Consider the following 20,666-nt stretch of genomic DNA (forward strand, 5'->3'; position numbering starts at 1 on the left):
CACACACCTTTTGTGCTCCCCATCTACCTGGAGGGAGACATTCTAGGACTTGTAAACACACACTGATAAATAATACTGACCGGTAAACAATCAACTGACAACTGAATGAATGGTAAACTATCGGTGCATGGGCCTCAGTCACATCCCAACAGGAGAAAAAGGGTTTCGAACCAATTCAAAACAAACCCAGACGAAAAAACTACATCCAACCGGCTGCCAAGAACAATGACAGTTGGCAGGTTTGCTGTCGGCCATTTTATCAGTATGATGAACCCCCTGGGCGAGAGAGGGACAGCCTTCCGTTCAGTCTTTCCTATTCTGTCCCCAATTCGTCATGATTTTTAGGTTCGAGAAGAATAATCGTCCCAATATTTTACCTAAAATTCAATTGGAAATACTTGGTGGTTGATTTGACTCTTTTTACTTGCATATTCAAATTTCCCTAAAAAAATATGAACTGGGAGGTGTAGAAGTTTTGGCATTTTCACATCGATTCAATCACTTCCCTGATGGTCCTTGTGCCAAACTCGACCAAATGTAGTTTTCCCCTCTTGAATCAATCCTTTGCGCTTTTTCTTGAGTCCGCGATAAAAGATGACTGCCAAGAAATGACGAGCAGGTTGTCGATGAAGTCAATGGATCACGGAACGCGTGATCTATCGATTACTTTAGTCTTACCTCACGGCAACCCACTTTTTTTTTTTTTTAAATAGCCTACATTCTTCACATTTTGAACGTTCCCCCGGTACAAAGTGAATCCACGTTTGTCGTCGTTGTCATGGACAACGACGACAACGGCATCTGGTAAGGATGCCCACTGGGCGCCTTCCTTGGGAGGTGTTTCAGGCACGTCCAGTGGGGAGGAGACCTCGGGGAAGACCCAGGACTAGGTGGAGAGATTATATCTCAACACTGGCCTGGGAACGCCTCGGGACCCCCCTGTCAGAGCTGGTCAATGTGGCCCGGGAAAGGGAAGTCTGGGGCCCCCTGCTTGAGCTGCTCCCCCCGCGACCCGACCCCGGATAAGCGGATGACGATGAGGATGAGGTCGTGGACAACCCGCTGCTTTTGTTTTCATTTTTTTTGTCTATTCGTTATTCTTTCACAACACAGGAAAGAAAAAAACAACAAAACAAATGATGGGGTTGTGCGAACACAACTTCCAAGCCTGTGACTCTTCAAAGCTCACTCTGCCCTGAACTCCCGCCGACACACACACACACACACACACACACACACACACACACACACACACACACACACACACACACACACACACACACACACACACACACACACACACACACACACACACACACACTACGGGATGGGTAGGAGAAGGGGGGGGTTCAGTCTTTTTAAATGGTGAGGCATCGAATGCCTTTGTCTTTCCCTCGGCCAACGGTCACACGTCCATTTTGGACGCTGCCCCCGAGAGTTTCAGTCCAATCCAGTTTGTTGTATTTTTTGGTTGGAGGGGGGGGGGGGGGGGGGGGGGGGGGTGGCTGTGGTTCGATGGCGTGTGTTGATCCGAGGCCCCTCTGACCACAGTCACCCCCGCCTTCACCTCCACCCCCCCCCCCCCTTCACCTCCAACCGTCCTCTCAGATTAATCCTTCGACAGAGGGGTTTAAACACTGTGATGCCTTCTCTCAAACCCTCTCACCCCCTAGCCCCCCCCCCCCCCCCACTCCGCACCACGTCACCCTCCAAGGCGAGGAACTCTGCCCGAAAATAAAATACTAAAATAAAATAAAATGTTTAAAACGGCAGTCTCTCCCACTTCAAGTATTCCAGAAGCTCCGCCCGCCTGCGTTGTCCAACGCAACGGGGGAGGGGGCTCTCTGTACCGTCTGGAGACCCCCTGACGTGAGGGGGGGGGGGGGGGTCTCTCCATATCGTCTCGACACCCCACACCGTGGAGGGGGGGGGGGGGGGGGGGGGTGAGGGTCTCAATGGGAGGTGTCAGGTGGAGAAGGGGGTTCTCTTTATCGTCTGGGTTCCCCCTGACTGTGGGAGGGGGGGGGGGGGGGGGGGGGGATGGGGTCAGGGTCTCGGTGGGGGGCTTTCCGTACCGTTAAGGGGGCGAGGGGTCTCGCTGAGGAGGGCGCAGCGAGGTGCTAGCTGTTGTTGTCGGCTGTCATGTACTTGAGCGCGGCGAAGCCGTAGCGGCGCGACATGTTCTGCTGGAACTCCTCCTTCAGCGTCTTCAGGCAGACCCGGTACTGCTTGTTGGAGCGGAACTTGGTGATGTCGAAGCTGGGCGCGTGCGGCATGTGGATCATGTAGGCGTTGGGGAGCACCACAAACTCGTACTCCTGGGGGGGAGGGAGAGGGGGAGGGGGGGGGGGGGGGGGAGAGAGAGGGAGGGGGGGACAGTGAGTGAGAGAGTGAGTGAGTGAGTGAGTGAGTGAGTGAGTGAGTGAGTGAGTGAGTGAGTGAGTGAGTGAGTGAGTGAGTGAGTGAGTGAGTGAGTGAGTGAGTGAGTGAGTGAGTGAGTGAGTGAGAGAGTGAGAGAGTGAGTGAGTGAGTGAGTGAGTGAGAGAGAGAGCGAGAGACAGAGCGAGAGAGGGAGAGAGGGAGAGACAGAAAGAGAGACAGAGTGCAAGAGAAACAGGAGATTTGATTTGCAGTGGCAGGAAAGCGAAAGCCCACTTAGGACACAAGCTTTTTATTGTTGAATCATCAAAGTGTTAAAAATTTATATTCACTTGTTTTCACCGGGTAAATATATTTTCTAGATGTTATATTTTTTCCAATTACCGCCACCCTGAAACAAATCGATGATGAACCCATGAAAGCACACGAAGCGGAACTCAATTTGATAGCGCTACTTAGCCGGCTACGAGCTAATCCGGACAACGCCATCAGGGCTAATCAATAACCCTAACGCTGAGCAGAGGAGAAGCTCCACTCGGGCCCATCGTCCGCAACGAGGCACTTCTCCAAGCAGAACTTTATGAACAGAATTTGAAAAACTCTTTCAACAACAAATATAAACATAAACACTCGGCTATCAGAGTAGCAAGTGGAATGGCGGGAATTTGTTTAGCTAACCTGCTAGCTAGATTAGTACAACATGTACAAGTGGAGGGGAAACGTTACCCTAGGGGAGGGGTTACCCTACTATTGTGGGGTTTCACTTCCCCTTTTAACGATCCATCCATCCGATAATAATCGTCCTACACATGTGTCCGTAACCCCACAGACGTTCAGCGTGACTCGTAGGAGCAGGACTGGTACTTGTTGAGCTAGCCTGCGAGCCTAACCCGATTAGCACAACGTGTGCGCAATAAGTGAAACAAGAACCTGAGGGGAGGGGGGGGGGGGGTGGGGGGTTACCCTACATTTGCGAGGTAACGACTATTATCGCCCTTAGGGGACAATAAAAGCTTTAACCAACTAGCTAACTTATCCGATAAAAATCATTCAACACATTTGTCCGTAACGGTCAGTTTTGTGCGTTTTGTGTGTTTGTGCGTTACCTGGGCGTCCAGCTCCATGATGTGCGCCACCTTGTTCCAGCCGAAGCCCACGAAGCGGCGGTCGTACTCGGGGCTGTCGCGCCGCACCATCACGTAGGGCTCGAAGTCCGCCTCCCACTGCACGCGGTACGGCGTGGTCGCCGTGCGCCACTTGGCGAAGTTGGTGGGGGCGTGGCCTTTGGTCCACACGTGGTACCTATATCGAAGCAAAGAATGGCAATAATCCCAAATATTTATTTGAAACCCTCCAAATGGCCGCACAAACAAACTAAGACTTAGTTTGTTTTTTTCTTTTTAATAATTATTTCTTTTTAATAATTATTTGTATGATATAGGATTCTATAAGACGGCGATTAATGGTTAATGCCGTCTCAGTGGAAGCCAATTAATGGCAAGAGTACAATGAAAAAATCTTAAGTTTGATCGTACACAGAAGTTATTTCAAGCTCAATAAGTCCTTCATTGTTACAGTCAGCCAGTTATTCACTCATCCATGAATCTCCTGGTTGACCTTTAGATTATAAAACACCGGTAGCCTTCTAGTGGTCAGAGTGTGCAACCCCCACCCGAAACGTTCTGGTTATGAACCCAAAAGGTGCTTTCTGGGAAAACACCTTCGACAATCCACTGGCAAATATAATGAAACAATTCAGGGTGACGCGTTAAACCAATCGCTTTACTTGATAGAATGACCCCATTCTATTCGTAGATAACTGAATCAAGTCGACCGGCTGACCTGAAGGTGAACAGCGTCCCCATGTCGAGCTGGGACAGCAGCTCGGCCTTGGACTTGGGGTAGGACAGGCGGTAGCGCAGGGTCTCGAAGGCCGGCACCACCAGAGCCTTCTTACTGGTCGCCATGTCCAGCTGCACCACCGACTTCCTGCGCCCAAATAAGGGGAAACCAAAGAATGAATGCACATTCATTCTAATGAGATTTTATTTTCTAATTTAGAACTTGGATATCCAGGGTTTACTTTAGAGCAGAAGTCTCATTATACTGTAAGGGGAACACTTTATTGCCAAGATATGATATTAATGGAATGGGATGAGTTTATTGCAGCAGTTTCATCTTAATGTATAGGGATCACTTTGTTTCATCTTCACTTACTTTAATTATTCATCTTAAACCTGCACAGGAACTTTTGTACCGCAGCTATTTACTCAATTAAAATGACCTGAACTGGAAAATCTTTCAAGATAAAATAAAATGATACATTTTTTTCACTATGATATGTTTTATTCGGGCCACCTCTGACAGCCACTGTTAAAATGAAGATGATACAGCGATATAACTGTAGCTACAACTCTGGCCACTAGAGGCTGCTCATGAATACAACGTACATAGCGCAGGTTTAAGGTACAGGGATCATTTAATGGACCCACAACTCATGGCAGTAAAACTGCCCCTATATTGACGCGTTAATAATATCACAGGATGTTTCCACATTGAATCATGACGTTGATGATGATATTTCAGAGGACTGAACGAGCCTAATGGGTTGGGATGGTTTGAGATGGACAAAAGAAGTGTCAACGCCGTCCGTCTTCCATTGTTTCCAAATCACTCGCTGCTGAATGTGAACATGTTTAATAACGCTAGCCACGAAGTTGCTGGAGCACACGATTCATTCTTCTGTCAGAGGAATTGGCTCCATTATGTAGAAACTACAGACCAAATCAAACACATACAACATTAAGACAATGATCAAATCGGACTTAAAAGATTTCAAATTTTCGGTCCATTAAAGTCTTTCTTTCAAAACATTCCCTGTTGTTTATAACCATAAAAATGAAGGTAGAATAAACTTTAGTGGTGAAACTATTTAAAGCCTTACGGCTACGATGCTACGGTGAGATTAGATAGTGAAAGAACGTATTTATTGGAGTGCAGGCAGCATTGAAAGGGATTGAAAGCGTGTCCGTTATTTTTAGGGTTTAATTAAAAGTATCACCTAGCCAGATATTTAAAATGGAAATCTCCTTTGTAGAGGCGTGTGCTATGAAGTAGCCCATTATTTGTTAAATATTTAAAAGCTCGCAAAATTATTCATGTGGTTTCAATTCACTCCCCTTAGAGGTTAATAGCGTGAGATTCATATTAAAATTGGCAGAACATTGTGATTTATTGGAAGGATCCGGGTTAAAAAAAGGAAAAAAAGTGATATTATACCGCACATATAGCTCACACGACGCACAGAGCCATGTTTCAGCAGACTTAGTGTCTCCGGCTAAAGAGACCTTTTAGCAACGAAATGCAAAAAAAAACGACTTCGGAGTCAAATAACACATGGGTGTGTGTGCGTGTGTTAGTATATGTGTGTGTGTGTGTGTGTGTGTGTGTGTGTGCACGTGTGCCTGTGCGTGTGTGTGTTATTAATGGAAAAGGCTTCTCATTATGGAGAAGAGGAAAAAAGGATAAATGTACCGGAGGCCATTAGCCGAGCTAAATGAGTTTGACCTCAAGGTGATCGTTATGAGGTTATCGTCGCTGTTGTGCACCGATTTACCTTAAAGGACTCAACAGGGGGCTTTCCCGCGCTGCCATTGTTAGTCAGTCTCTTTGTGTGCAGGTGTGTGTGTGTGTCTTTGTGTGTGTGTGTTTCTCTCTCTCTCGCTCTCTCACTGTTTGATCTATTCTCACTCGACCTGCTCCATCTTTCATCCATTGTCACTCGCCCCTCTCTCTCTTTAATCCATCGTCACTCTACCCTGATGCTGCAAAGGTTGGAGCTAACTAGCACATTGGGACACTCTCAGCGAAGCCATTCAGTGATTAGCCAGTGACAATAACGCGGGCCCATATTTTCATCAACTTCCTTCAAGATGTTTGTCATTTATTATTTATTATTATTATTATTATTATAGTATTGTTCCTTCACACGACCTTGTCTCTGAATATACCCCCACTATTAGTCTTGTGGAGTACCACAACCCGTGATCACGTCATATGGAATCCGGGATGCACATGTATTTATAAAAGCAAAAGAGAAAGTAAAAACATATTATGGAAAATGTATGCAAAAAATATTTTTTTGGAAAAAAATAAAAAAGATAGAGTAAAACATTTAACACATTTTAGATCTTTAAGGGTTCTAACGCAGAGTCCCCTTTAAAAGAGGAAGACATCGACCAACATATGAATCATCATCATATCAAAAACGACGGAGCCGCGCGCCTCACCTGAGGTACTCGTAGAGGCCGTACATGGGCAGGAAGTCGATGTCCGACAGGAACATGTAGGGCGTGTTGACGTGGCGCATGGCCACGTTGCGCAGCAGGTTGACGGGGTAGAACTGCCCCTCCTTGTACACGATGTGGTAGCCCACGTTGCCCCGGCCCATTAGCACCTCCGAGCCCTGGGCGTAGCGCAGGAACTGCTGCGCCTCGGCGTCCGACAGGTACAGCGCCAGGCTGATGGGGCCCTCCCAGTGCTTGCAGATCGCCTCCAGCATCTGCAGCCTGCGGAGTCGATGCGGGGGTGAAGGGAGGAGGGGGGGGGAAGGTTGTATCAGCGATGCTAGGCCGAAAATGAAAGCAGCCTCCCAAAGACCAAGATCAATCTACGATTGATCTTGGTCTTTGGGAGGCTGCTGTCATTTTTTCTTCGGCACAAGAGGCGTGATCGACGGGCCTAGTTCAACTGAGTCTGTACGCGATTGGCTGCTTGCCGTCGCTTCCCTGTCGTACATGTGTTAAACCAGCCAATAGCGCGCCAGGGGGGGGGGGGAAGCCAGCTTGGTGATTGGCTCCCGTAAAAAACGTATCGGAAGCAGAAAGAAATGTGTTGCTCTTCTCCAGACCCTTCTGCAGGGCGGATTCAAATTGCCGGCAGAACGGGCCGGGGGTACCCACCCAGTCTAAGGCCGAAACATAAATGATCACATTCATCTGATCCGCTAGCTGCCCGCCCCTTAAGCCAGGCCGTCAAAAAAACGCGTCTCTGTAGGCAGCCTATGCTCCGAGATCGTACACAAAAACAAATGGTACCACCAACCACTCAAAACTAAAACAAATAGTATTCCAACCAATCACCGACAAGGGGTGGGTGTCGTGGGGTTTTGCGCTGCGTTCATGATCGTTTTTACTGGATGCACGAAACGAGGAGGGGAGGGGGTGAGCTGGCTCTGTTTGTTTGGCATCTCGCTTCAAACACCAACAGAAGAGACGTCACCCGACGTCGCTGGTACAACCTTTAAGGCTGAACGATTCATCAAATTCAAAACGACATTGCATTGTAATAAAACGCGATTTGCAAATTGCAAAGGCTGCAAATTACTCGAGGCTGTTACTGACTGGAGATCAGTACGATTGGAATTATTTATTTTTCTTTTACAATTCAATAGTTAAATAAAGATGCTGTAATATAAATTCATGCATCAATTCATCTCAACACATGAATTAAGGCTTTCAATGTTGTGTTGGTCATACTATAGAATGATTCATTGCTTGTTTAGTAAATAATACAGAACATAAGGAACTTTAAGAAGATATACTTCTTACTACAAAACCGCAATCGCAATGTTGGTCGAAATAATCGCAATTCGATTATTTCCCCAAATCGTTCAGCCCTAGATGAGTTAAAGCTAAAACTTTATAAACGAGGGGTGCAGCTGGAAGAGGGGGGAGGGGGGGGGGGGGGGGGGTTGACCCCCTGGTTGTTAGTCGTCTACCTGTGGGGGAAACTCTGCAGGATGGAGATTAGGGGCGTGCATTTGTATTATCTTGCGTTGCTCGCGGGCAGCAGTGCTGTGATCCGGGCTGCTGTCATAACAGCAGCGTGAGGATGACAGTTCTAATAACGCCGGTGTCCGAAGGGCTTTGGTCTGAAATTGTTCAAAGGAAATCGTTTTTGTGTGGGGGGAGGATTTGCTAGTGTTGTTCAAAATGCCGAACCCGTGGCTGTCCCCTAATGACATGGATTCAAAATCACTGTCGGTCACAACCGATAAGAGCAACCGATAGATGAAATAGTAAATGGTAAATAAAAAAACATGAAAGAATACATTAAACTGCAGAAAGGGAAATAGTTACGCCTCCAGATAAATAAGTATAACGTGGAAATCAGAATAGATGATGTTACTTATTTATTACTTGCCAGTGCAATCTCGAAAAATCTCAGTTTTGTCGCCTTTCCTGAAATATATAGCGTAATTAAAGAGGTACCCTGTCACATACACACACACAGACAAATACACACACGCTAATCACGCACTGCTGGTGATTTGAACGCATGGCGGGAAAGTCACCACCGACATCCGGGTCACAACTTTGATGGTACTGAGAGTGCCAGGGCTTTCACAAGCGGGCTGAAGGCCTCCTTCTCTGTTGTGCTACCTCATTCGGCACTAGAGACTGTGCCAGTGACTTATCCCGCATTTCTTCGAATGAAAATCTTTGGAGACCCACGAGAAGGCCGCTTTGAGATGAGATGATTACTGGAAACATTACTCAGCACGGCAATGGAAGAAAACTTTGATCGGTCGAAATGGGATTGCTTTGTGGGTAGACCTCCAGTGTTTTACAAAAGATTAAGCAAATTAAATAGTCATCAGTGAACATTTAGAGAGAGGCTTCTGTCTAAATCGACTTGCCGTGCATAAAGATCCAAGTCATTAAGGAGCAGGTAGGGCTTGTAGAGGTTTAAACATCTTGATGTCTGGATCTCTACAGCCAGCGTTTGTATATGTACAGCTAGCGTTTGTATACGTTGCCCTAAATGTACATTTAGGGCATTTAGCAGATGCTTCCAACCAAATTTGTCATAAGAAAGTGAACAAAAATATACCCCTTTACAGTAAGGATGTTCATAGAACCAAGTGCAAAGCACCAACAATCGCTGGGTTAACCCATTCCCCGTATACAACAATGATAGCTAGGATAAAATGCTACACAACCAAGTACAATAACTAAATAAAATATGTATATAGCGAGCATTTGTATATGTACGGCCAGCGTTTGTATATGTAAAGTAAGGAACAGACTCTCCCTCCTAGCACTTATCCTTTACCCCCCATAAAACCACGACACAAGTAAGATACACGCAGGTCAGTCACCTCATTCAAATGCTACCGGAGCGCTTTTGTTGCCGTTCACGTGTATTAGCCCTCAGAATTGAGATGACAACAAAGCGGCCCTCGCCCATCCTGGGGTCAGAGCTGACATTTCAAATAGGAAATCGATGCCATCTCCCCGGAGGGGTCTGACATTTGAGGGGAAGTGGTGAGAAGCACCCCCCCCACCATCTCCATTTGTATGTGAGTGAGAGCTGATGACCATGGTACCAGCACAGCACTTTGAGACTGGAGCCAGTGTTTACAGACACTCACACACACATACCGCAGACACACAGGACCACAGGACCACAGGACCACACACACACACACACACACACACACACACACACACACACACACACACACACACACACACACACACACACACACACACACACACACACACACACACACACACAGCAGAATAGAGATCTTGAAAAAGAACGGAAAGAGGGAGGGAGAGACAGACACACACACACAAAATAAAAACGTGAAATGCAAGAGTGTTTGACGAGAGCCAAGAGAGAGCAGAGAGAGCACGAAGGAGAGAGAGCAAGAGTGCCAAAGAGAGAGCGAGCACGAGGCAGAGAGCGAGGGAGTGAATAAGAGCAAGACACACAATGAGATTATGAGCTTGGAAGTGTGAGTCACTGGGTTTTGGAGCCTAATCTGCAACACTTTGTGTTTGGCACGGAGTGTACAGTCGGAAACTGAAACCACGTCGTGATAACGGCTACCGTCTCTGATCTGTCCGTTCTTTTTCTCCCCGGGTTTGGAACTTTCCATATGAATGTTCCGCAGAAATCCCGGGTGTTTAAAGGGCAAACTACCAACCGCACACATTATGTGATGCGCTGCCACCTATAGGTTGCATACGTCCACTCTGCGATGCACTGAATATAAACGGGTGCTGTCCGATTGATTTAGCTTTTAACTTAATTCTGTTATCTAAAAGATATGGTCGTTGGTATGCAAGGAAGGATACACCTTTAGCTTTTAATCTTGTTTACAAGATAAAGTCAGTCATTGTATATTCACCACATTAAACCTGGCATGTTTTCACCTTTTTGTTTATTGGATATTTAAGTTTTAAGATGGCTACTCTGAGATCGTCTTTAAAAGTTAACAAGATGGCTGCTTTGAGGGCAAAACATCATTAGCCTCCGTCTCAATCGGCGTCGTAAAAAAGGGCTTAGCACTAGCCTTTGGGTTTTTTTATGAGAGTCCAGCCGTGTCTCACCGAGGAATCGTACTTTAAATCGGTGCTTGGGTAAAGTTACGTTTCACAAATTGTACATAAAGATTCCTTGTTTGTTTACAATTCATGCATCTGTGCCCCTGGTTAATAACGTCGAAGCTACAGGCTAATGCACCAACGCACCGAAGCACAGCAGAGGCTTACGGGCAAAGGGGAACTCACGGTACGCGGATTGACCAGGGAAGCTAGTGGAATCATAAAGTAAAAAATACAATGAAAGAAAGGGCAGAGGCAAATCTAAAGGAAAAACATATTGTCAGACTCCCAGCTGAAATGTTCCGGTTTCAATCCCCAATGTGAGCAAGATACCTTCCCTCTCCCTGCTTCCTAACAACAACATCTACAAAAAACAAAATGATGGATAAAAGCATCCACTAAATGATTCAAAGGTTTCAGCCTCTTTGCTGGGAACCAAAGTGTAAAATCAAGCATCAGTTTGGGGATCGGGCGAGCCATCGACATCCATTCTCCTCCAAACGAGTGTTCAGCAGCTCCCGTGGCGCGGCCTGGCCCAGTGGCGTGTAAACACAGAATCGAACCTTGGATACAGCTTTGGGAGCTGCCGCACTCTCGTCCGGAGTAGAATGGATGCCCATGGATGGCCAACCAGCCGATTTAGGAACGCACGTACAACACCAGAGGGGGCGAGATTAACACAAAAACCATGGCTGATTTACATCTAGAATAAGACAAGTTCAACAACTAACCGGGGGTCTTATCGAACCGGCCAAATCCTAAAAAAAAAAAACACTCAATAGTTCCTAACGCAGAATAATGAGGAGAATCCCAATCAATCCACATCCGTGAGCGAACGTTCCCTGCTTCCAATCACACTCCCAGCGCCCGAAAAACGCAAAAGTAAACCTGTCACTTGTGGAGGTCCGACGCGATCAATTCCACCAGGCGACTCTCGGTCTGACTTCCCCGCGACGAAATCCGTTTCAACGGCAGTGACCCTTCCCGCTGTCGGTATTCCGAACGTACATACACGTACAGATCGGAATCGACGTGTTCGTGCACAGATTTGCCACGATGCTTCGGGGAGCAGAAGAGCTTCGCCGCGGTAACCACGGAGACGCTCGTGGGTCTGTCAGAGTCGCACACGGCCGATAATTCAGTTTTTATTATCTTCCCTGCTGCTGTCAAAACAGCCGCGCGGGAATGACCGTCCTAATAATGCGGATCTCCGATGGGGATTTCCTTAAATCTTTAAGAAATTGGGTATTGGATTTACTCGTGTTGAGGGAGTCTGTTTCTACTTTGGGGGTAGGGTGGGGGGGGAGCGCGATCGTGGCTAGGAGATGAATGACCAAATAAATAACATCAAACCTATGATGACCAGACAAATTGCCTCCACTTTTTATGTGTATTTGACACGCGTTTATTGGAACTTCAGGGAGGAATCGTAAGGCAGAAGTTTAGACGGCCTGAACTACTTTTGAGGGTTTGGATAGAAAATAAATAATGTACTATTTAGTCACCGATGCTTTTAGCCAAAGTGCTTTCAGGGACTGAAGACGGAGGTGAAACAGGGGCCGGGTGGGCGGGGCTCAAGGACTACAGAGGACAGGACAGGGGTTGCGGACATGGGCGGGGATTAAGCCTGGTGCCTTTGGGCTGGAGGTCAGACCCCCTAAACCGTCAGGGGGTGATGATGATACACATCAACAGCAGTGTTATGAAGCCCCCCTTCATTACATCTGCTTTACGGGCGGGACCTTCAGACCGCCGCCTGACCCACGCTCGGTCGGCTTTTCTTACGACTGCGTTGTGGGGACCCTGTGGAGGAGGGGGTGATAGCCCAGATCTGGTTCCCTGTGATAATAAATCAGGCATGGTCGAGGATGATGATATAAATAAATAAAAGAGAGTGAGACAGACAGACGGAGGGAGAGAGACAGGAAGACAGAGAGAGTCAGACAGAGAGCCAGAGAGAGACAGGAAGACAGAGAGTCAGACACACAGACAGAGAGCGAGCGAGCACTGGCAGAATATGAACGATCTTTCTCTTTCAGCTGTCTCCAGGACGATACCACTCAAGCAAAGAGAGATGACAGAAGGAGCTACTCTCAGTGCACACACACGAAGACACACACACACACACACACACACACACACACACGAAGACACACACACACACACACACACACACACACACACACACACACACACACACACACACACACACACACACACACACACACACACACACACACACACACACACACACACACACACAAACAATGACATCCTTGACCTTTATGTCAGTGGAGGGTTGACGTGGTGCTACACCACCTCGTTTGGGGGGGGCTGAGGTGCTACACCACCCAGTACAGCAGCGTGGCGCCTTGGAGCTACACCACCTAGCCCCCGTAGAGCTGACGCGCTACACCACCCAGTACAGCAGCGTGGCGCCTTGGAGCTGCACCACCTAGCCCCCGTAGAGCTGATGCGCTGCACCACCCAGCCCGGGAGGCGACACACGATGCATATGATCAGCGATGAACGTTCCCTCCTCGGGGGATCTCACCAAAGCCAGACGAAGATCCGATGTGAACACAGACCCTCAATAAAGTCGACCTCAACGGTCTGTAATGTTTAGATTTAGTTAATGCATTTCGGTTTTAAATTGCTTCTACTCCCGGCATCGAGAGTATTCGCCATGATTTTACCCTTTTACATTTTCTATCTTTTTCCTTTTTTACTTCTATTACTGTCCGGTCCATGCTGCTGTGAAACCCAAATGTCCTGTCTGGTGTGAATTAAATACTACGGCGGTAAACGGACTGCATACATAAAGGGCTTTGCTGAGCTGTGGTACCCTCAAAAGAGCTTTAGTATTTGCTCACCCATTCAGCCATTCACCCATTCACCCATTCACGCGCCCATGCTAGGGCGACCGCGGGCTGGTCAGGAGCTGTTAGGGCGAGGTGTCCATTAGTGTGGATCAACACTCGGCTAATTGGCACCGGGAATGGAACCGGCAACTTCTGCCGGTTAACCCGTCGATCTCCCGTCGGCCACGGCCCCAATTACGTCGTCGCATCTTAAATCACACGCACACTCGTTTAACATCTAGCGTGTGATTGCGTGAGTGTGTGAGCATGGCAGTGTCTGATTGTCTGAGCGAGCGTGTGCGTGAGCGTGTAAGTGTGTTAGGGTTCTATTCCAAAGGCGATTTCATTCGACAGTGTCGTTGCGTATATATTTGCATGACCCAGTCTGATTGGCCGACGGATCCGTCGCTGCCTGAAAAGTTGAACATTTCTAAACTTTTTGACCCGGGCCACGGAGCCGACGGAACGGACGGACCCACAATGCATTTCGGCGAGCGCCCCGTGCAAAGTCGACCCGTCGACGGTCGGCGGCAGTGCGAACAAGGCGCGAGTGTGTGTGCGTGCGTGAGCCCGTGTGCGCCCCCACCTGTCCATGGAGAGCTGAGCGACCAGCGTGACGTCGGTGTGGTCGGCGCTGGGCTCGTGCTCGTAGTGCAGGAAGTAGAGGTGGGTGCGGTGCACCGTGAAGCGCTCGCGCCGGAACTCGTAGCACGGGTCGTCCTCGTCCAGCTCCGACAGCGTCTTCTGGAGCTGCGCCGAGAGACACAGACACACATTCACTTTGACTGCTGTTCAGTCTTTTACATTTACATTTAGGGCGTTTAGCAGACGCTTTTATCCAAAGCGACTTACAATAAGTACATTTGTCATAAGAAGTGCATCAATGTATCGCCGTCGGTACAGAAAAGGATGTTCAAAGAACCGAGTGCAAGTACAACAATCGCTAGGCTAACCAATTCCCTGGGTTACAGAAATGATAGCAGCTACTGCAGTTGCTACACAGTTAAGTACTATAATACAATACACTTTTCATGACAAAGTTTGTTTGATTTATTATTTAAGGTTTATTTGAATAATGTAATTATTTGAATGCGTTTCCCTCTTTGTTTGCGTCGTCTGTCGATGTGTTATATGGTGGCTCCTTTTGAAGATACACGTTTAACATATTCGTTTTTTTTCTCTATAGTGTGTTTAACAAATGTTCAGCGTCTGTTTTATTGTCCCTGTTTGATGTCTAATGCTATTTTATTACCATGTAGTTTTAGCTTTACTGTAGTGTCCTTGGGTGACATGAAAGGCGTTTCCCTCTCTGTGTTTGTGTCGTCTGTCGATTGTATTGTTGCTCCTTTTGAAGATACACGTTTTAAAGATTTGTGAGTCTTTTTCTTTATCTTATTTGTCATTCATCTTTCATCTTTTTTGTCACATTTTTTTGTTGTTTATTTCTCTTTCCTTCTCTATGTTTGTCTTGTCTGTCGATTTATTTAGTTGTATTGTGGCTCCTTCTGAAGAAAGAAGTTTTTCTTTATTTTCATAACCTATTTAAGTTTTCTCAATCGTATTGGTTACCATGTTTCCCTCTTTGTGTTTGTGCTGTATGCATAGCTTGTGCTATTCGTTTACATATTTGTGCGTCTTTTTCTCTTTGCTTTTTCTTTTCATAACCAAGTTTGTTTTTTTGTCATGTTTTTGGAGTTCTTAGTTTGACATTTCCTTCTCTGTCGTTTCTGGGTGGCATTGATTGTGTTGTATGGTGGCTAAGACACCTTTTGAAGAAAGGCGTTTTTTCATTGTTTTTCTTTGTCTTTTCATAACCAAGTTGTTTTCTCTTCATCTTATTGGTTACCATGTTTCCCTCTTCGTGTTTGTGGTGTATGCATAGCTTGTTTTACGAGTCTGTTGAGTGGGATATATAGGGCCCAAGACAACTTTTGAAGAAACAACTACATATATTTCTCTAGATATTACATTCTGTATATTCTTCGGGTTAGTTGTTGTTGTTCTCTGAGTTTGTGGTGATTGTATGCTTGAGTTATGAGTCTGTCGATTGGGTTGCACAAGACAACTTGTCAGGTTGTCTTGTACAACTTTTGGCTCGATAACGCTATAATTGAAATATACAAGGAGTCAAAGGCTGAAACGTGCAACATTGACAATTGCTTTTTTCACAAAATTGCTGCAAAGGACTTTAGCGTACCAAAATAACTCCAACATTACTAGTATGTCACCAATTTGTGTCATTAGTCACCATCTGTTTTTATGGCATCTCTTTTATTGAAAGCAACTTGTAGTGATTTTTTCATATACATGCCAGATAGTTAAGGCCTCGTCTGCCGACAATAGCCTTCAAACACAGAACCTTTCCTCCGGGAGTCAAACACCCTGACCACTTCACCAACCTACCCTCATGGCTACCTACAGAAAAAAGCATGAAAAAACAACCGCGCTACAAAACCCAAGGGAAGTGATTGAATCATCAAGACTCGTTGTAGTTCACTTGTATTTACGGCTCCCGATGGACCAAATTGAGTCAAGAAGCGTTGCTCACTTCCTATTCGAGCCAATCAAGAACGAGCGAATGCAGTGAATCATTACGCCCCTTGCACGTCGTTCGCTTTAAGTGCTGGTGGATAGTTTATGGTTCATCATAAACCATATTCCCTCCCCCCCCTCTAACGCAACAACCAACCAGCCCACCAGCTTTGTCATTCAAATAATGCATCGCACACAGTTGGTGTGGGACCAAAGTATATTAACATACCTGCCATAAATCAGAGCGGGGGGGGGGGGGGGGGGAGGGGGGGGGGGAGGGAGCGGCTGCTGTCAACGTTGTTTAGCGTGAAAAAGGAACGACAATATATCCGTCAGCACTCGACGGCCGCGTTCCACTCAAGACGGGCGCGGATGCGTGGACGTTTTCTCGGGACCCCCGGACGGCTCGGTCGTGATGAATCCCGCCCGACGACGACGACAGGTTGCTCAGCGGAAAGCGCTCCCGACTCACTCCGCATCCCGACGCTCCTCGATCGACGGCGTTCCGAAACGGCGCGCACCCCCTCGTACGGGCGTCTCCTCTGCCCCTAGGGACCCTCTCCGTCTTCTCCCTGCACCACAAAAGGCTCCCAGCCGGAGCAAACAACAACAACAGGACCGTTCCTTCGATCTAATAATAGGATGTTTCCGTTTAGATCACGTTAACACTCTCCCTTATTGCTGTCCTTCGTCTCGGGGGAGAGGGGGGTGGGGAGAGGGGGGGGGGGGGGGGGGGGGGGTGGAAGGGGGGGGGGGGGGGGGGGGGGGGGGGTGGAAGGGGGGGGGGGGGGGAGGACGACTCAGATTAATGGCACCCGCTTTCGGAATGACAATGTTTGCCGTCAAGTACAGAAACACTTTGTGGTGTTGCTCCTTGGCGTGCAAGATCCGCGACGCACATTAATGCAATTTAGGGGAAGAGAGGGGAGACGGGCTATAAACGGGCTTCAAAGACGCCCCCCCGGTCGAGGATCCAAGGGGAAACGGGGCCTTTTGACAAGCGCCTAGGACACGGGATGGGAACCTACCGTGACGGGAGTGTCCAGAGAGTTTAGGCTTCTCGTTAAAGCCACCAACGGCGCGATGTTAGAAGGAGGAAAAGTAGTTGAACCGTTTCATTGGATTGTACTCCAGGCAAGTTTGTGAATTAAAATCGTGTTGTAGATGTAATGAGACAAATACCTAACGACAATGAATCAAAGCCGAACTAAAAGTCGCAAATACAAAAATACACGCAAAACTAGCATCAGAGTAAACCTCAAAAATAAATGATCTCTAGGGGAATAAAACCAATCCATCTTTGGCACGATGACAACCCCTTACCTGCACCCCCCCCACACCTCTCTGGGAGGGGGTCCTCGTAACCACCCCCTCCTCCACCCTCCCGACGCCTTCCGCAGCGACGGGGCCCTGCGAGGCCCTCCATTAGCGCTAATCATCGCCTTAATGGAGTTTTAAAGTGCTGCTCCGACTCTCGAAAAAAAAAGGCAAAAAAAAAACCTGAAGCGCTTCATCCGTCCTCCCGTGAAACACACGTGGAGCTTTACATTTTGAAGATGTTTTTTTTTTTTAAGAGGTGGATTTTTTTATTAATTAACGGATTTGACACTTGAGGAGGTTCTCTGTGCGTGTGCAGCCAGCCTGCCCGCCCGCCCGCCCGCCCGTCTCTCCAGCCCAGACTCTGGCGTCGGTGGTGGAGGAGGGGGGGGGCTGACCTTTAGCTGCTCATGAGATGAGTGGTCGAGTGAGGCGAGGCAGAGTGCAACGGCTGTGGGCGGCGGGGGGGGGGGGGGGACCAGCAGCCCGCACGGCGTGCGTGTGGGAGCGGGCTCGATGGGGAACACCGGTTCCTTTTTGGGTTCTCTCCCGCGTTGCGCTCTGAGGGGAGCTGCAGGCTTTCTAACCCTGTTCGGCGCGAGGGCGTGTTGGGTCCGACCTTCATAACAATGATGAATCACAGCTTTCATCCAAAGCGACCCGCGGTTCGACGCGTGTGATTGGACGGCATGTGGCCCAGGAGGTAGAGAGGGATGAACGGTACCCGGAAGGTTGCTAGTTTCGATCCCCGGCTGAGAGTGTCGAGGTGTCCCGAGCGAGACGCCTCCTCCCGACGAGCTGGCTGTCGCCCTGCGTGGCCGACACCGCCGCCCGTGTGTGAATGTGTGCATGAACGGGTGAACGTGGGGGAACTGGTTAGAACAGCGCTGTGTAAATGCAGTCCATGTAACATGGACACGTAATGAGCCAGTGGAGGAGCGTGTCTTGTTCAGGGATGTGAACAGGGAGTCGTGGGACCTTTCCGCTGGGAGTCAAACACCCTAACCCGCTAGACCAGTGGTTCCCAACCTCAGGGTCAGGGCACCTTTTGGGCTCCCCTGAAATGCATATGGGGTCACGGAAGATTGTTGAACTACAATCTACATTGACCTACATTCAATTTATTTATTTATTTTTTAATTATTTAAGTCTCAGCTTTCCTAATTGTGTTTCTCTTATACTTTTACTTTCTCTTATATTGCACTGTTGGAGGAGCCCAAGACTAAAGAATTTCATTGCCAGCGACTGCTCTGTAATTGTCGTGCATATGACAATGAAACCATCTTGAATCTTGAATCGACACACACCCATAACATATGTCAAACCATAAGAAATATAAAAATATTAAAAACAGAAACAGGACAACATATGTGAAAAAATTTGAAAAATACTGACGCAAATGTAACGCAAAACCATTGTAAAACCGGCCTCTGACGGATGCAAACCAAAACGGGTACCAAACAGGGGAACGTACGTTCTCGCTGTTGTGGTCGGTCTCGCTGGGACAGCCGAACAGCTCGCGGCGCAGGAGGTTCCCGTCGTACTCCAGGAAGGTCAGGTACAGGTTCCGGAAGAACTCCACGTGCTTGTTCTTCACACGCAGCTTCTTCGGCGAGTTCCAGTGGATGACCTGAAGGGGGGGGGGGGGGGGGGAAGGGGAGGAGGGAAAGGGGAGAAAGAGGCAATGCAATTGAGTGTGAGTGTGGGTGTACCATCTGGATCCCTGTCTGTCCAGGTCCGTGCGGTTCACTTAAAAAGTAAAAAGGAGTTGGGATGGGATCTCGGAGTCAGTCGATACTTTTCTGTACGCCGGACGAAAGTCAGTGGTCGAGAGGAGGATCGTGCAACCAGTTGGCAAAGTGTGTCTTCTTCTGTGTGTGTCTTCTCTTCGTGTGTGTGTCTTCTCTTCGTGTGTGTGTCACTTCGTGTGTGTCTCTTCTCTTTGTGTGTGTGTCTCTTCGTGTGTGTCAGTTCTCTTGTGTGTGTGTGTCTCTTCTCTTGTGTGTGTGTCTTCTCGTGAGTGTGTGTCTTCTTGTGTTTGTGTGTCTTCTCTTGTGCGTGTGTCTTCTTGTGTGTGTGTGTGTGTGTGTGTGTGTGCGCTTGTGCGTGTGTGTCTTCTCGTGTGTGTGTGCGTCTTCTCCTGCATGTGTGTGTCTTGTGTGTGTCTTTGCGTCCGTGTTTCTTCTCGTTTGTGCGTGAGCATCTGTGTGTCTTCTTGTGTGTGTGTGAGTGTGTGTGTGTGTGTGTTTTCTCATGTGGTGTGCGTGTGGATGAAGAGCTCAGAACAGAAGGGAGCTCTGAAAGGGAGGGATGCAGAGAGAGAGAGCACGGGGCGATCGCACTCGCTGAGAACACGGTTGTTCGTCCGAATGCCATTTTATTTTGGACGATAATCAAACAAGCAAACATTGACTTGCAGCGGCAGGTACAGACACGCGGGCGAGAGAGAGACACAAGGAGAGAGAGAGAGAAAGACAAAGAGAGAGTGTTAACCTTTCGGCCCGCTATCCATCAACCGTGAATGTCATCCATCTATTTATTTTGCTGTGTTTTATCGTGTTGTCGTGCTGTTTGAGCGATCTCCCCAAACAAGAACGGCGCAAAGTGAAACAAAACAACCAAAAGCGACGCTGGCTGGAGAAGGTTCTTCAAATTCAGCTTCGGAGGTTTGCGGTGAATACCGGATCATGACCACATGAGGGATCGGAGGGATGGAGGGGGCTGAAGGGCGGGGTCCTCACCTTAAGGTCCGACACGTCCTTGTAGCACTTCTCGGAGCGGGTGTGGTCTGACAGCTGGACGTTCCAGAAGCAGGGCATCTGGTGGACCAGGAAGGGGTTCTGTTTGATCACCGCGTTGAAGATGTCCTGCAGGGCGGGAGGAGGGAGGGGTGAGGGTGAGGGTGTGTGAGTCTCTGTGTGTGTGTGTGTCTGTGTGTGAGTCTCTGTGTGTGTGTGTGTCTGTGTCTGTGTCTGTGTGTGTGAGAGAGTGAGTGAGTGTGAGTGTGAGTGTGAGTGTGAGTGTGTGTGTGTGTGTGTGCGCGTGCGAGTGGGCGTCACATCAAGCTGGACTCAAACTTTATTAAGTAGTATTAAGTCACCCTCAAATAGGGCGAAAGCTTGAAAGCCCATTCCGATATAAGTAAATGTGTGAGATGATAATGAGATATGATAAATGTGCA

The 20,666-nt window shown here is 48.0% G+C and overlaps 1 protein-coding gene and 1 long non-coding RNA gene across 2 annotated transcripts in view; both read right to left on the minus strand.

The window, feature by feature from the left end:
- Window positions 1-1,047: 1,047 nt before the first annotated feature.
- On the minus strand, window positions 1,048-2,078 carry LOC132455584 (uncharacterized). Its single transcript, XR_009525300.1, has 2 exons — window positions 1,262-2,078; window positions 1,048-1,195 (listed from the first exon to the last, which is right to left on the minus strand). It is a non-coding gene; the product is annotated as an uncharacterized LOC132455584 (long non-coding RNA).
- Window position 2,079: 1 nt separating this feature from the next.
- LOC132456636 (xylosyl- and glucuronyltransferase LARGE1-like) overlaps window positions 2,080-20,666 on the minus strand; it is a 19,260-nt gene continuing 673 nt past the window's right edge. Inside the window, exons 2-8 of the mRNA XM_060051042.1 lie at window positions 20,227-20,550; window positions 18,960-19,115; window positions 14,223-14,386; window positions 6,669-6,947; window positions 4,222-4,368; window positions 3,486-3,681; window positions 2,080-2,318 (exon numbers count right to left, since the gene is read on the minus strand). Coding sequence (XP_059907025.1) covers window positions 2,121-2,318; window positions 3,486-3,681; window positions 4,222-4,368; window positions 6,669-6,947; window positions 14,223-14,386; window positions 18,960-19,115; window positions 20,227-20,550 — 1,464 coding nt within the window. The 3' untranslated portion in view covers window positions 2,080-2,120. The remainder of the gene's footprint in view (window positions 2,319-3,485; window positions 3,682-4,221; window positions 4,369-6,668; window positions 6,948-14,222; window positions 14,387-18,959; window positions 19,116-20,226; window positions 20,551-20,666) is intronic.

This window comes from Gadus macrocephalus, chromosome 4, assembly GCF_031168955.1.
Source record: "Gadus macrocephalus chromosome 4, ASM3116895v1".
Taxonomy (NCBI): domain Eukaryota; kingdom Metazoa; phylum Chordata; class Actinopteri; order Gadiformes; family Gadidae; genus Gadus; species Gadus macrocephalus.